This window comes from Heterocephalus glaber, unplaced genomic scaffold, assembly GCF_053883595.1.
Source record: "Heterocephalus glaber isolate CG9 unplaced genomic scaffold, H.glaber_assembly_v1.0 deba00000122, whole genome shotgun sequence".
NCBI classification, from domain to species: domain Eukaryota; kingdom Metazoa; phylum Chordata; class Mammalia; order Rodentia; family Bathyergidae; genus Heterocephalus; species Heterocephalus glaber.
The window spans coordinates 76538715-76554372 of NW_028258138.1; the positions used below are offsets into that span (position 1 = coordinate 76538715).

At 40.0% G+C, this 15658-nt stretch overlaps 1 protein-coding gene across 2 annotated transcripts in view; it reads left to right on the top strand.

The window, feature by feature from the left end:
• Scn11a (sodium voltage-gated channel alpha subunit 11) overlaps positions 1 to 15658 on the top strand; it is a 143278-nt gene that overhangs the window by 63073 nt on the left and 64547 nt on the right. For both annotated transcript variants that reach the window (XM_087216475.1, XM_087216468.1), the window contains exons 15-16: positions 11384 to 11752; positions 14135 to 14560. In XM_087216475.1, the coding sequence (XP_087072601.1) occupies positions 11384 to 11752; positions 14135 to 14560 (795 nt within the window). The remainder of the gene's footprint in view (positions 1 to 11383; positions 11753 to 14134; positions 14561 to 15658) is intronic.

Sequence of the window (15658 nt, forward strand, 5' to 3'; positions counted from 1 at the left end):
AAACAGGGAGGGGATCTAACCTGATTCAGAAAAGAAGAGGGGAGGAGGCCCATACATTCCCTGAAAGCTAAGGCTTTAATTCTTATCTATAAGTGTACAGTGAAGTGTGACAGCTCACCAGTACAGCCAAGTGTTACAGCTCTGTGTTACAGCTATCCAAAGCAGCACTCGGAGAGATGGAGGGAAACTTCTATTACACCAGCAGGCTCAGAGGTGTTCATACTCCAAAGTCAGAGCCCTGAACTGAAATGGAAGTAGCCTTATATATAGATCTATGGGGTCAGGAGGTGCAGCCACTTACCAGGCAGATGAGCATGCTCATAGAAGTGGAAGGCCAGAAATTTTTGAAAGATGTACCAGGCAAGCATGCTTACAGAAGTGGGAGGGTGGAATTAACAGAACATTCTTGAAATGTCTGGTAGGAACATTGTACAGCTCAAAAGTTACATTGTTTTAGGGCCAAGGATTTAGCTCAGTGGCACCACGCCTGCCTTGCAAGTGCAAGGTCCTGAGTTCGATCCCAGGTACCAAAAAAAAAAGCTACATTGCTTGAACAGAACATCTTATGTTAAAAACATGGTCGTGGTGGTGGTGGAGGTGGGATGGGGTTGGCAACAGACAAGGCCTGCCCAGCTGTGCATTATTTCCTTGTTATAAGGATGAGATTTGCTGGTGTCCATGAGGTCAGGTGAAAAAGAAAATGATGAACAAACACGGCAGAATTTGTGAACTGGGATGGCTCTCTAAAAAAGTGACTCAATAAGGATTCCTAGAGGTAAAAGACTATCTATCTAGAGGAAGAGCACAGATGAGACTTTGAATACAAAAAGGGGCAAGCTGGAGTAGGCAGGTACTCAAGCAGAAGATCAAGTAACTGATAGTTATTTTTTTTTTAGAGTGAGAAAGCTGAGCGAAGTATCAAGGAGAACAAAAATATGGGAGCAAAAAGACATACTAAACTCTAGGCCACACACATGGAACATGAACAATCCATTCCAATGCTGGATTAATAACAGGCTGTCTGATAGCCCCCAACCTATGTGACCATGGAGGATGCCACAGCAATGGGTTGCCATTAGGGCAAGCATCCCTGGGGCACAACCCCTCACATACTGCAGCCCTCACCATGAGCCCATCTCAGTATGAAGCAGTGCGAGCCTGCCTCAGTGAGGCACAGTGCAAAGTGCCACAGCATGGAGAGGGGGTGCAGGTAGCCAGATGCCAGGCTACTAATTTTTCTCACTCACAAACAAAACAAAATTACTTTTACCTCCTGGCTGGCTTGCCAAGACTGTGTTACCAGGGTCTGGGCTGCTGTGGGCTCCTTCTAGAGATTTTCTCCAAGTTCTTCTTGTCCTGAACAAAGAATTGTATAAAACAAGAGAAAAAAGTACAGAGTTTTACATGTGTTAAAGGTAGGAAAAGAAGTATGCCCTGCAGACTAAGAGGGGCCACTGAGAAAGAGCACAGTGGCCACAAGGTAAATGACAGCCATTTTTTGTATCCCTCATTCTCCAGACTGATGCCAGATCTAGGCTGCTCTATCAAAAATCTGTTTGATTTCACACCACAAGAATTGAAGATAACTTTTTTTTTATTGGTCCTGGGTGGGAGGCTTGAGAACTGTTTTTTTGTTTGGTTGTTTGTTGTTTATTCTGTTTTTTGTGGATGTGTCCCGGATCTCTGTGATTGACAGGTCATGCCCACTTGCTCAGCTAGTTGGCCATGCAGTAGTCTCCTGCCTCAAGATTTTAGAGAGAAAGCCTTCATTTTTTTTCCCTATTCAGTATAATGATAGCAGTGGGCTTGTTATACATTGCCCTAATTATGTTGAGGTGTTTTCCAGTATACCTAATTTGTTTGTGGTTTTTATCAGTAGCACTGAGTCTTATCAAATGTGTTTTCTACATCTATTGAGATGATCATCTGGGTTTTGTTTTTCATTCTGTTTGGTATGGTATATCACATTTATTGAGTTGTGTACATTGAACCATTCTTGTATCTCTGGGATGAGTTCCACTTTATCATGGTGAATAATCTTTTAAAGTGCCATTAGATTTTATTTTGTTATTGAGGACTTTTGCTATTGGTGTGTAGTATTATGTTGAGGATTTTTGCATCTGTGCTCATCAGGATACTGGCTTGCAGCTTTCTTTTTTGTTGTTGTTGTGGCCTTGTCTGGTTTTGATATCGGGATGTTGGTCACATAAAGTAAGTCTGAAAGAATTGTCTCCTCTTCATTTTAAGGGGGGGGGGATAATTTGAGAAGAAAATTATTATTGTTCTTAATTTCATGTTAGTTTTTTAGAATTATTTGATAGCCCCCAATGTCTTAACTCTCCCAGTGTCAATTTAAAAGTTCGAAGTTCAGAGTCTCACCCGTATTACTTATGAATGGGACAATTCACTGTGAAGGAAATTCCCTCCAGATTTGAGTCTGAAAATCAAATGAGTTATCTGCTTCTAAAAATACAATAGCACTGTTACTGGACAGTCTCTGAGGAAATTCTCAAAAGGGGAGATAGAGAACCTAAACTCACTCTATGTTATAGAATTTAAGCTTGCAAGTTTATTGATTCCCATCACAGAAAAAGAACTTGCAGGACACTTTGGTAAGAGACATAAAGGAATTTACTAGGCAGAAATTTATAAATACACATTCAAAGAAACAGAGTGTTGGCTAGGGGAGAGGGATACATTATTTTCTTGAACTGGGAACATTCTCTGTAAGCCATTCTGACCTGGGTCATGGCTTGGGTGGGGATGGCCCACTTACAGAAAGATTAGAGCCCATTCATAAAGAAACCCTATTTTGCAGAAAAAAGGTAGTCTATCCACAGGTGAAAAAAGGCCAATTTGCATGTGAAATGGAATTATGTCTTCAAAGAAGTGAAGAGGTTAAACCAGGATTGTGTTTCAAGGCTGGAGAGTCTTTAAATTTTTATTCATTTATTCATTTATGTATTTATTTATTTATTTTTGCTAGTAGAAGTACCTAATGTTTGCATTCCTTGTGTGGAGTTGGTATGTATACATGACACATCTTATTTCCTTTCTTCATTCCCTTTTCCACCTCTCCCTCCCCTTCCCTCCATCTCCTGGTCCCCTTTCTACTTGAGAAAGATCTGTCTCCCTACTTCCCATTATCTATCTTTTATTTTGCTCCTTATTTATAATTTGGGTTTCTCATATAAGAGAAGTCATGCAGTATTTAGGCTTTTGTGTCTGATCTATTTCATTTAACATTAAGGTCTCAAGGTGCATCTATTTTCCTACAGATGACTCTTTATCTTTATGTCAGAGTAATACACCTTGTGTGTAACTACCACATTTTCTTTATCCATTCATCTGTCAAAGTTGAAGTTTTATTTTTAAAATTACTGCTTTTCCTTGTATCCTTTCCACTTATCTTTATTTCTTCTATCCTTCTTCAGTGGGACAGGCATAGAACAGGTATTTCAATTTCAAAATGGAGAAATAGGCAAGAAGAAAAGGGCAAATTAGTTTCAGGTAGTCTAAAACCTAATGGGCTAAACAATATTAAATCTTAAAGGTGGAGAATAACCTCACTGGAATCCATGTCTCACATCCTGGGCACATTGGGAGTGGGGGTTAGGCTTCCAAGGACCCCAGAGGGAGGACCTCCATTGCTTCTCTGGGATGAGGCCAGGCAGAACTTATTCCAGGCTTGGGTTGCACATTCATAACCCTACAGTTTTGGAGGTATTAAAGGCAGCCATACCTCTGTGGCTCCACTAGGCATTGCTCTAGTAGAATCTGTGTAGTGGCTTTACCCCTGTGACAAGTCTTTGCCTGGACATCTGGGCTTGTTTTTGTCATGTCTGAGGTAGCCCAGGAATGTTCCACCTGAATGCAGGGAACAGAAGACTGTAGGTGGTCCTGAGTCATGAGTCTTCTGATTTCAAGGTCCTAACATGCTGAGGCTGTGATCTGAAGGGCAGCCTCAATCATCTCTGAACGCACTGGGCGTCTTTTTGCCATTGAATTGATGATAGCATCTGGCTTCCTTCTATATGAATCTCTTTAGCAAATGGTTGCTTGGTCACAGCCTTCATCATTTTTACTTTCTCTTTTCATTCCTGTCCTTCCCTTTCCCTTTATCCCAGATAGCCTTCCCATCTCCAAAATGTCTATCTTTCTGTTTCTAGACATGGAAAGAAGGTTAAATTTCATATGGCTTCTTTTATATGAGAAACCCCAAAATATAAAACTGAATAAAAAAAAGAGAGTAGATGAGGGCCTTTGTGCTGCACCATCACATAGTAGAGGGGTAAGCAACCACACACAAGACAGAGAGAGGAAGGACCAGGATCAACTTATGCTTTTATCAAGAGCCCACTCCTGCAATTTCTAATCCATTCCCACATCAATGGCATTGATCTATGGATGAAGGCAGAGCCCCTTGACCTCATCACCATGTAAAGGTCCCACTTTTCAACACCAATATAGTGGCAATTAAATTTCAACATGAATTTGAGGGGGCTTTCAAACCATATGTTATAGTTACTTTCTTGTTGCTGAGACAAAATATCCAACATCCAAAGTTAAAGGAGGAAACATTTATTTTGGCTCACAGTTTATAGAGGTTTCTGTCCATAGTTGGCTGGTTCCAAGGCAGGGTGGCATGGCAGAGGGGCATCACAGAGGAGAAACATTCCATGGCTTGGTAGGGAAGAAAGCAAAGTAGTGAGCAGCAGCAGCAAGCCTGCCTTTCCTCTCTCCTTTATATTTCATACAAGTTGTAAGCCCATTGATTATTGCCCCCCAAACCAGGGTGGAGCTTCCATTATCTGCACCTTAATCCCAGTATCACACCCTTAATCCACATTAACATACTCTAATCCAACCTCCTTTGAAACTCTGTGAGTGCATGAGGCTTTGAGGGGACATCTAGATATGATCCATAACATTCTGACCCTGACCCCAAAAGAGTCATGCACATCCATTTATACAAAAGACATTTAGTCCATCTTGAAGAATTGCTAAATCTTAACAGTTTCAGCATTACTGGAAAGTCCAAATCCAAAGTCTCTTCTGAGAGTGAAGGCAAACTCTTAGCTGTAAGCCCCCTGTATAAATGAAAAGAAAACTAAACACTTCCGACATACAGTTGTACAAAATAAGCATTTGTTCCACATAGGGGGAGAGAAAGGAATGGAACCAAAGAAAGTAAAAAATCCAACAGGGAAAACATTAAGTCCTGTAGTTCCATGTCCAGCATATGAGGCAGTCTGTGGCAAAATGTGAACTGCAAAGTGCTTAGTTGGCTCTCTTTCTGTGGCACTGTGGGCAGTTGCAGCTCTCATGGCTTCTTTTTTGGGCTGGCTTTGCTCACTCCTTGAAGCTTTCCTCAGACAATCTATGTTCCTGGCTTCTGCAATTTCTGGGTGCTCAACTTCACCTTTGGCTTCACACGCACTGCTTCACACACTGCCCTCTCAAGGGCGCACTGCCTGGTCTCTCAGGCCTTCTTCTGAAACCTCAGTGGAAGCCTTCCTGACCCCCCAACTCTTGCATTCTGTGCACACCTAAAACCAGCACCACATGGATGACAAGGACTGCTGTCAGCTGGAGCAGTAGCCAGGCTTCCTTTTCTCTTGGCTCTAGGGGTTGAGTGCCTTGATTGCTGAGCGCTATGAACCCAATCACAAGGAACAAATTCCCTAGGGTGCCACCATTCTGGAACATGGTGCTTTGGGGCTCTCTTCTCAAAGGAAAGTCTTTCACCTTTGCAATATTGAAGCTGCAAAAGGTAGAGTCCTACTGGTTCTCATGATGTCCCCCGGCCATCTTTTCTATTGTCCTCTTCCTTCTCAGCAACCAAGTTCTCCTCTGCTCCTTCTTTGCTACTAGAGCTTCCTTTGTGGCAAAATTCAAAATGTTTTACATCATTCTGCTGGGCTCCTTGTTCATAGATCTGGCTAAAAGTTCCCATCAGTAGCCATGCCACCATTTCAACATTAGATTGCCTTGAAATTTCTTCTGTAAGATTAAGTAGTCCACTACCTTTAATCTCAGTCTCAGGCAAAGTCTCTGGACAAGAGCAAAATGCAGACAATTTTTTGCCAAAGGATAACATACATGGTCTTGAGTCAAACTACTAATCCAGGCCTTCTTTCCAAAAGAAATCTCTGGAGCCTGATCTTTACTGGCTGCATTTCTGTCAGGATTCTGATCTTCTGAACTCTGGCAAGATTCTCATCAAGTTCAGTTTACAGAATTCCAGGGCTGCTTCTTCAGCCAGCATTTCTGAACCTTCCCAAACTCTTTCCACAAGCCAGTTCCAAAGGCTTCCAAACCACATGGCCTGGTGGTGTTACAACAATTACCCTGTTTCTCTGGCACCAAAATCTGTCTTAGTTACTTTTCTCATGCTGGACAAAATACCCAACACCCACAAGTTAAGGGAGGAAAGGTTTATTTCAGTTTACAGTTTGTAGAGATTTTAGTCCAGGGTCAGTTCGCTCCAAGGCAGGGCAGCATGGCAAAAGGTATCACAGAGGAGGAACTGTTCATGGAATGGCAGGCAGAGGACAGTGAGCAGCAAGCAGCACTGGCAAGACTTCTCTCCTTCCCTTTATATTCTATTCAGGTTGTAAGCCTATTGATTGGTGCCACTCATACCCTGGTAGCACTTCCATTATCCACATCATTAATCCCAGTATCACACCCTTAATCTATGTTTATACACCCTAATCCAGCCACCTTTGAAACTCCCCACCTATGAATGCATGAGGTTTGGGGAGGGCCACCTAGATACAAGGTTTAACGCCATGGCAATGGTCTTCTCTCCTTTTTCAAAAATACTTACTTTTTTTCTTGGAGTGAGTAGGATTTCTAAACCTATACAATAAGACTCTGGATACAGTTACATAAGTATATATTTTATGCTTAAGGTATATTAAAAGGTTACAGTGCTCCAAATCAGGCATTATTAGTTTGATCTACTAAAATTTTATTGATGTTCAGTGAATGAAGTTATGTCTGCTTCATCACTGTTTAGGCTTATTACAGCCATGCTCTGATACAAGGAATTTTGTGGCACTGCCTGTCTGTGAAAATAGAACCACAATTTCTCACTGGGATGCAGCAGTGCCCCTTTGAGTAGATAAGATAATAGTAGTCCTTCCCTACAAGCATAAATTTTCCTGGTATGTAATATTTCCATGCCCAAATGGTTGATTTTTAACAGGATTGCTCTTTGCTGTGAAACTATCAGTATATGCTGAAAGTTAAAATAATAAATAACCTATGAAAATAGTTGCTGTGTTTTCTGTAAGGTTATTATTTCCTAGATCTTCTGTGAGGCTCCATGGAGAAAATTTCTCTTTGGAAAAGTGTAACTGTCTGGAGTAGCTGCTCATCTTGGTTCTCTATAATGCAGGAGATAGCAAACTTTTTTTGTAAAGGACCAGATAATAGATATTTTCTGCCTCACAGGCCATATATTTGTTTTTTAAAAACTCATCACAGGGCTGAGGATTTAGCTCAGTGGTTTTGCTGCCTGCTGTGCAAGCGCAAGGACCCAAGTTCAATCCCAGGTACCAAAAAAAAAAGCCATTATAGGGCCAGAGATTTAGCTCAGTGGTGCTGTGCCTGCCTCACAAGCACAAGGTCCTGAGTTCAATCCTCAGTACCACCCCCCCCCCAAAAGCTATTCTACTTTTCTATCATTGCACAAAGGGAGCCATCAGCATTTGAATGAGTGTGGCTATGTTCTAATAAAACCTAACTAATGGGTGTTGAAGTGTAAACTTCATATGATTTTCATCGTCGTGAAGTATCTTTCTTTTGATTATTTTTCATCATTTGGAAATATAAAAAAGTTCTCATGACATACAAAAGCAGATGATGGGCTGAATTTGGCCTGTGGTCCTGAGTTTGCTGACGTCTGGTATATGACAGAATGCCAAAACACTTGTTTTATACATTTAACACATGCTCTCAGTCCCCATCCTGAGCACCTTTCTCATTAAAAATTACAACAAAATATTTTCATGTTTAAATTACAAAATGAGTGTTAGATTGCAATAGACAGTTGGTAACTATGTTCAAGATGGATTGGATCTTGAAAAGACTTTTTAGTGCTACATAAGCAAGCCTCAAAAACAGACTTCCAGATCACCTACAGCAACCCCAAAAGGAAATGAGATGGAACACTCTGATACTCAACCACCTGGACTCTCTGAACTGGCAACAAAAGAGGATCTGGGAAAAATGAAATCAGAAATAATTACTCAGATAACAGCAAAGATTGTGCTCATAGTGCAAGACATGATTAATAAATCTAGAGAGGACACAGATAAAAAAATAGAGGATCTGAGGAACTTGATGGAATCCCAACATAGGAAACAAATGGAATCCATAAAACAGATGCAAACAGATTTCCAGGAGATTAAAAACTCCACTGAAAATCTGTGCAGGAGAATGAAGCAATGTGAGGATAGAATTTCAGATATAGAAGATAAGATTGCAATTAGTGACTAGGAAAAGAAAAATTGCTTTAAAATTGTAAGGGAATATGAGAAATCAATCCAGCAGCTTCTAGACAATGCAAAGAAGAATAACGTAAGACTGATTGGAGTCAATGAAGAAAGACGGGAGAGTGCAGATGACATAAAAAAACTATTCACAGAAATGATGACAGAAAACTTCCCAAGGAGGGGAAAAGAACTTCACATACAAATAAGTGGGGCATATAGGACTCCAGCTAGCCTTGATCAAAAAAAAAATCTACACATAGGCATATAATAGTTAGGATTCCAGAAACCCAACAGAAGAACAAAATTCTAAAAGCAGTGAGAGAAAAGAAACAAATCACATACAAAGGAAAGCCCATCAGAATCATAGCAGACTTCTCAATGCAAACTCTCAAGGCAAGAAGAGTTTGGAGTGATGTCTTTCATGCCCTAAAGGAAAACAGCCTCCAACCCAGATTGATGTACCCTACAAAACTATCTTTCAAAATTGATGGAGAAATAAGATACTTTCCTGATAAAGAGCACCTCAGGAACTTCATGAATACCAAACTGGCACTCCAAACATTTTTAGACAATACCCTAGGAAAAGACAATGAGGATCACAACCCCAGGAAACCCAGCAGAATGAATCCATTGGGTGTGACAAATCAAATGCAAAGAGGGAGAATCCAACAAAAAGAAAAAGTCATGACAAGGCTTTCAAAACTTTTAACTTCATCTCCCTAGTGAGTGTATAATTCAATCTTGTTATTGCACTGAGTAGTATTTTTCTGATTCTAGAGTTGCACACCTTTCCTTGTGCAGTTCTGGGTATTTATCATCTTCTTGTATCTACTTTTTAATTGGGTTGTCTATTAATGAGCTCTAAGAGTTCTTTATATATTCTGGTCATAGGTTATATGCAGTGTAAATATGGTCTGTTTAAGGACTACTTTTCATTTTAATGATGTCATTTAGAGTTCTAAATTTTGATGGAATCTCATTTATCCATTTTTTTCTTTTATACATCATGTCTTTCATATCCTAGGTAGTTCTTGCCTACCCTGAATTCATAAACATTTTCCCTTATAATTTCTTCTTAAAGTTTTATACTTTTAGGCTTTCATATTTAGGTTCATAGATCCCTTCAAGTTATTTTCATGTATGGAAATAAAGGGTTGAGGTTAATTTTTTATAACAGATACCAGGTGTTCTAGTGCTATTTGCTGAAAACACTGTCTCTTCCTCGGCTCTTAAAGTGAGTGTATATTCTGTAAAATGCTAATGTTAAATAATCTTTTGAAACTCAGTGGACCGTATATGTGTGGTTCTATTTCTAGATTCTCTGTTTTATTCCAATGATCTATATGTCTTTTCTTACACCAACACTGCCTTACTTATTACTGTAGCTTTAGAAGAAGTCTTAAAATTAGGTACTAAATGTCTTCCAACACTGTTTTTTTTTTCTTTTTACTTTTCTAGGTCCTTTGTACTCCTACATAACTTTTAAATTTCAATATCCAATTCTTCATTTATAGCAAGTATACATAGACCTGAATTTTTATATATACCTTGTGTTTTCTAATCCTGCTAAATTCAAGTACAAGTTCTAGGGGCTCCTAGAGATTTCTTAGTATTTTCTCTGTAGATGATCATTTCATCTACATATAAAGATTTTGGTTCTACCTTGCCAATCCTATCCTAATTGTGTCATTTTATTGCCAGACTATTTTGTTGGGGATTAGGTTTCAAAGTTTAATGGACAGATGAAGAGCAAGCATATCTGCCCTTGTTCCCCACCTTAAGGAGAAAGCATTGTATCTTCTCCATTCATATAAGGCATTCTCACTGGAAGTATGGAGTACATGGCTTTAATCTGTTGAGAAGTTTCTGTTCTACTTCTAGTCTCCTGATAGCTTTTACCATGAACAGCTGTAGAATTTAGTCCAATACTTTTTCTCCAACTAGTGACAGGATCATATGGCTTTTTCCTTTCCTCTGTTAAAATGATGACTTTTGGGGGTGAGTCTTGCAATGGTGAACCAACACTGCCATCCCTATAACAAAACCACTTTCTACATACTGCCACATCTGACTTCTAATAGTTTGTTTTGTTAAACAAATTTCTATCTATGTTCATACTTTTTTCTTCTGTTATCTTTATCCAGTTTTAGGATAAGCACAATGTTGATTTCCTAAAATGAGGGGAGAAGTGTTCCTTCTTTTTTCTGCTTTAAATGTTTGATATAATTTATCAGTTAAAATATATACGAGCTTGTTGTTGTCATATAGGTAGGTTTTCAAGCTAGGAATGTACTTTCTTTAATAGGTGCTATTCAAATTTTCTATTTCCTCCAGAGTTAGTTTCATTAATTTGTCTTCCAAGGTACTTCTTAGAAGTTGTCCAATTTATTTCAAAAAAGATTTTTGTAATATGCTTTCTATATCCTTTTAAATTCTGTAAAATCTATGGTAATGTCTCCTAGATCTTGATATTGTAATTTTAAAAATGTATAATTGATATTGTGTGATAGGAAGAAAACGTCTAAAGGTGCAGGGGAAGTGGGAGGGATAGGGGAAAGGAAAAAAGGGAAAAGAAAAAATATGAGAAAAGGAACAAAATGGAAACAAAGTCTTTGCAAATAAGGAAGGGTGGAAGGGGTGAAGGGAGGGCAGAGAATGGGGAAAAAAATAACCAAGATACATTATGTAAAGATACAAGATCCCAATGATGAATGTAACTGCATTTTATACCTAAAATGTATGAATAAACTTAATGGGGAAAAAAAAAGAATTTTAAGTGCTGTGGTTTAGGACTATGTTATTTGCTTTTTAGATGAGCAGACAGAGTTTGCCGTAATGAGCCTCTCTTTCATGTTTGTTTTTTGTTTCTTTTTTTTCAGCTGAGGGTGTTCAAGTTAGCCAAGTCCTGGCCAACCTTAAACACACTAATTAAGATAATCGGCCACTCTTTTGGAGCCCTTGGAAACCTGACTGTGGTCCTAGCCATCGTGCTCTTTATTTTCTCAGTAGTTGGCATGCAGCTCTTTGGCTATAAATTCTGTTCCACAAGGAATTCACCCTCCTGTAATTCTAGTAGTGACTCCTGTCAACGGCGCTGGCACATGGGGGATTTCTACCATTCCTTCCTGGTGGTGTTTCGCATCCTCTGTGGGGAATGGATCGAAAACATGTGGGAATGTATGCGAGAAGTTAATATACCACTGTGTGTTATTGTCTTCGTGTTGATCATGGTGATAGGAAAACTTGTGGTGAGTTTCTTAATTTTTTTTAAAGAAAAAAATATATGTTCTCAAATGCATTAGCTTCTTTTCATTTCTTTGCTAGTGAAGGTTCTTATTCTAAATATAATATCAATCAAGTCTTTAAAATCTTCTTTTGAATTTGGTTTGAGGATTGTATGGTAAGCAGGAAATAAAACCCTTGACACATTGACTGATGGCCAATATGTAGTCTACTCCAGATGATTATTCTAAGACAATCACATTCCCTATGCTAGTGATTGGCTGAGGTAAGGGTTTGAACTTAATTGACTCAGTAAGATCTAAAGAGGTCACCACTGGGAAAACATGGGAAATATTTCTTGCTATTAAAAATATATATGAGAAAAATGACCCTTTACTTCCTCTGGACCTTTTTATGACTGGGACTGCTGGAGGGCCTCTAGACATGTGCAATGATGAGAAGAACCAGCCTAAAATAAAGCCACTGCTGAGGGAGGAAGAGTGAAAGGATGGGATAAATGTATTTTCATGTCATAATGGGTCCCTATTCTATTTTCAAGTTTCTTGTTATGCTACTTTGTCTTATTGTGTGACAGACTTGAGCCTCTTCCTGGTAGCTAGAGACATAAGTACTTAAGGAGAAACTAAGTAGGTGCACATCAGTGAAGGTCTGAACAAACAGGCACTACCTAGAGGTCCTTGAGTGTAAGATCTTCAGAATCAAGTTAGGACTGTTGGGCAAATATAATTAAGTATTCACACAAAATATTTTTTATCCTATGTACCTCATAAATGATGCTCACCCAGTAAGGGATACAAAATTCAGAAGATCTGGACATCACCAATGAGAGTGGGAAGGGAGCATTGAGGGGGAAAAACACCTAAGAAGCAAGAGAGACTTACACAGAGAGGAGAATGTGAGCAAAGTCCTAGGGGTGGGAATTATCATGGTGAGGTGAAGGAACTGTGACTAGATCTATTCATATCCTTGTGGCACTTCTGAGAAGGTGTCTCTTTTTGAGCTGAAACCAGAAACAAAGGAATTTGAAGAGGTCAAGATGGTGAATTGGAGGGTGTGCAAGTATAAGAAAAAGCCCAAGTAAGAAGGTACTGGGATGATGATGATGATGATGATGATGATGATGATGATGATGATGATGACTGTTTTTTGGTACCAGGGATTGAACTTGGGACCTTGTGCTTGTGAAGCAAGCACTGGAACCACTAAGGGTACTGGGATTACCTTAATCACTTTTCTCCTCACGGAGACACAACATCTAATACCTGAAACTTAAAGGAGGAGAGGTTTTTATCGGCTCACAATTTGTAGAGATTTTAGATCATAGTCGGTTGGCTCAAGGCAGGACAGCATGACAAAGGGGCATGGTGGAAGAAAAGCTACTCTTCTTATGATGATCAGGAAGAGGGAGAGGATCAGGGAAGGGAGATTTACCCTTTCATGTCATACCCCTGGTGACCTGCCTTTTCTACCAGATCCTAGCTCCTAACAGTAAGTCAGTTATAAAGCCCCCAAATCTTGTCACCTTCCAAAAGCCCCACCTATGTATGCAAAGACTCTTGGAGAACATCTAGATAGAAAATACAATGGGGATAGTTTGAATTCAAAGTGATATATGCTAAATAGATATTGTGAAATAGGAAGAAAATGTTCAAATGGGAAGGGGAACAAGGGAGAGAGGAGGAAAGGAAGGAAAGGAAAAGAAAAAAAGGAGAATAGAAGGGAAAATGGACAGAAAGCTTTTGTAAATAAGAAGGGAAAGAGGTTGAAGGGAAGGGAGAGAATTGGGGGGAAAAAGAGGAAGCAAGATATATCATGTATGGGTACAAATTCCCTATGGTGAATGCTATCATTATGTATACCTAAAATGTACTGATAAAATAAATTTTTTTAAAAAGTGATATATGCTTCAAAGACCCAAACCTCTTTGCCTCCACCCTCATACCTTATTGAGATTAGGGGAATGAGGCCTAAAAAAACCACACAAAATACACTATCTCACACATTGTACAAACAGCAGAGGACTGCACAGTGGTCTTGGACATCAGACCCATATCCTTGATGGCAATTCCAGCAAAAATCCAAGCCCAGGATCTGGCTGGTCCCCAGCCTATGTACACTTCTGATTTGCCACACGATGACTACTTCATTCTTCTCTACCCTTGCTAGGCTCTACAGACACTTGTTACTTATATTTGGATAAACTGGATCTGGCCATTTGTATCCTTTAACTTCATGTTTTCTTTTGTCTTATTATCTTCCTTCCTCACTTGTTTTATTTTATAGATGAACTTTCTTCAGAGATAATAGTCATAAAAGGGGAAAAGCTCGCTCACCATACTTTTCCTTTGCAGTAATTTCAATTCCCCTGTTACCTATTTGACCCCTAGGTGCTCAACCTTTTCATTGCTTTACTGCTAAATTCCTTCAGCAATGAAGAGAGAAATGAAAACCTAGGAGAGGCCAAGAAAACCAAAGTTCAGTTAGCACTGGATCGGTTCCGCCGGGCTTTTTCTTTTGTGATTCACACTCTTGAGCATTTCTGTCGCAAGTGGTTCAGGAAGCAAAAGTTACCAAAGGAAAAAGAGACGACAGGAGACTCAGCTGCAGACAGCAAAGACATTCCCCAGGTCACAGAAATGAAAAGGGAATCAGAGCCCCAGGAGGAGTTTGATGTACTAGCCTCTGCATGGAAGACCTCAGACATGGGCTGTGATCACATTTGGTTGGCCCCACTTGCAAAGGAAGAGAATGATCTTGGATATACTTATAGAGACGATGAATTGCCCATCACACCACCTAATGCTGAAAGACAGGTATGAAATTTCATACACTAACTTATAGGTCATACACACTGAGAGTTCCTACAGGACGCTGTTGCTTCCCTGTTCTGAGAACTGTGGTGACATAATAAGGGAATAAATTGTGGTGGCTACACTTTGACCCCCAGATGCACATCCCAGGGCAGGTTTCAGACATGGTGCTGCTTGGATGGCACAATGGGAATTGTCAGAAGAGTTCCGAAGGGAGCAAGATCAGAATGGGCTGGAGCAACAGAGGAAAAAAGTGCCTTTTGATGAGCTCTGCAAGGATTGGCTGAGAAGTGAGAAAAGAGAATGTGGAAAGTGAAGTAAAAGAGGCAGTGATAGGAACAAACTCAGCCTCTGCAGGACCAGGCTGATGGATGAGAATTTGTGAGAGGTGAGGTTTGTCAGGGAGTGTGAGAGGAATGGGCGCTGTCTTAGTGTAACCTCCCATAACAAATATCACAGGCTGGATGGCTTCTAAACAACTGAAATTTATTTCTCATGGTTCTGGAGGATGGGAAATCCAAGATCAAGGTGCCAGCAGATTTGGGTCTGGTGAGGGTCAGTTTCCTGGTCCGCAAATGGCCCCTTCTCACTAGGTCCTCTCCTGGTGGCACCTAAGCATCAGGGGCAAACAAACTCTCTTGGGCCTCTTTATAAGGACACTAATCCCAGAGTTATCACATCCTTTCACCATTCAGAGGTCCCACCTCTTAATATCATCACCTTAGAGGGCAGGACTTTAACATATAAATTTTGGAAGGACACAAGCACTCAGACCACAACAGATGTACTAAATAAACTAATGACTTTGTTTTGGAAGCAACAGGGGATTCAGAGCAGAAGAGTATGGTGGAGCTAAGCTGCCTAGTTCATGGTGTCTGGGAAGCAGAGCAGGGGAACAGTACCAGAGAGGAATGGCCTAGGCACCAGATATAGTAACCAAAGTCATACCTGCACAAACCACCCACACACACCCAGAAGGGTGTTTCACCAATACCCTGGGCAGCTCCAATCCAATTAAGTTGACACAGTCAACCTCAATGGCCTCAAAAACTTTATAGAGGGCTGTCATAGTAAAAAAAAATTTCACCTGCAGATGAGACT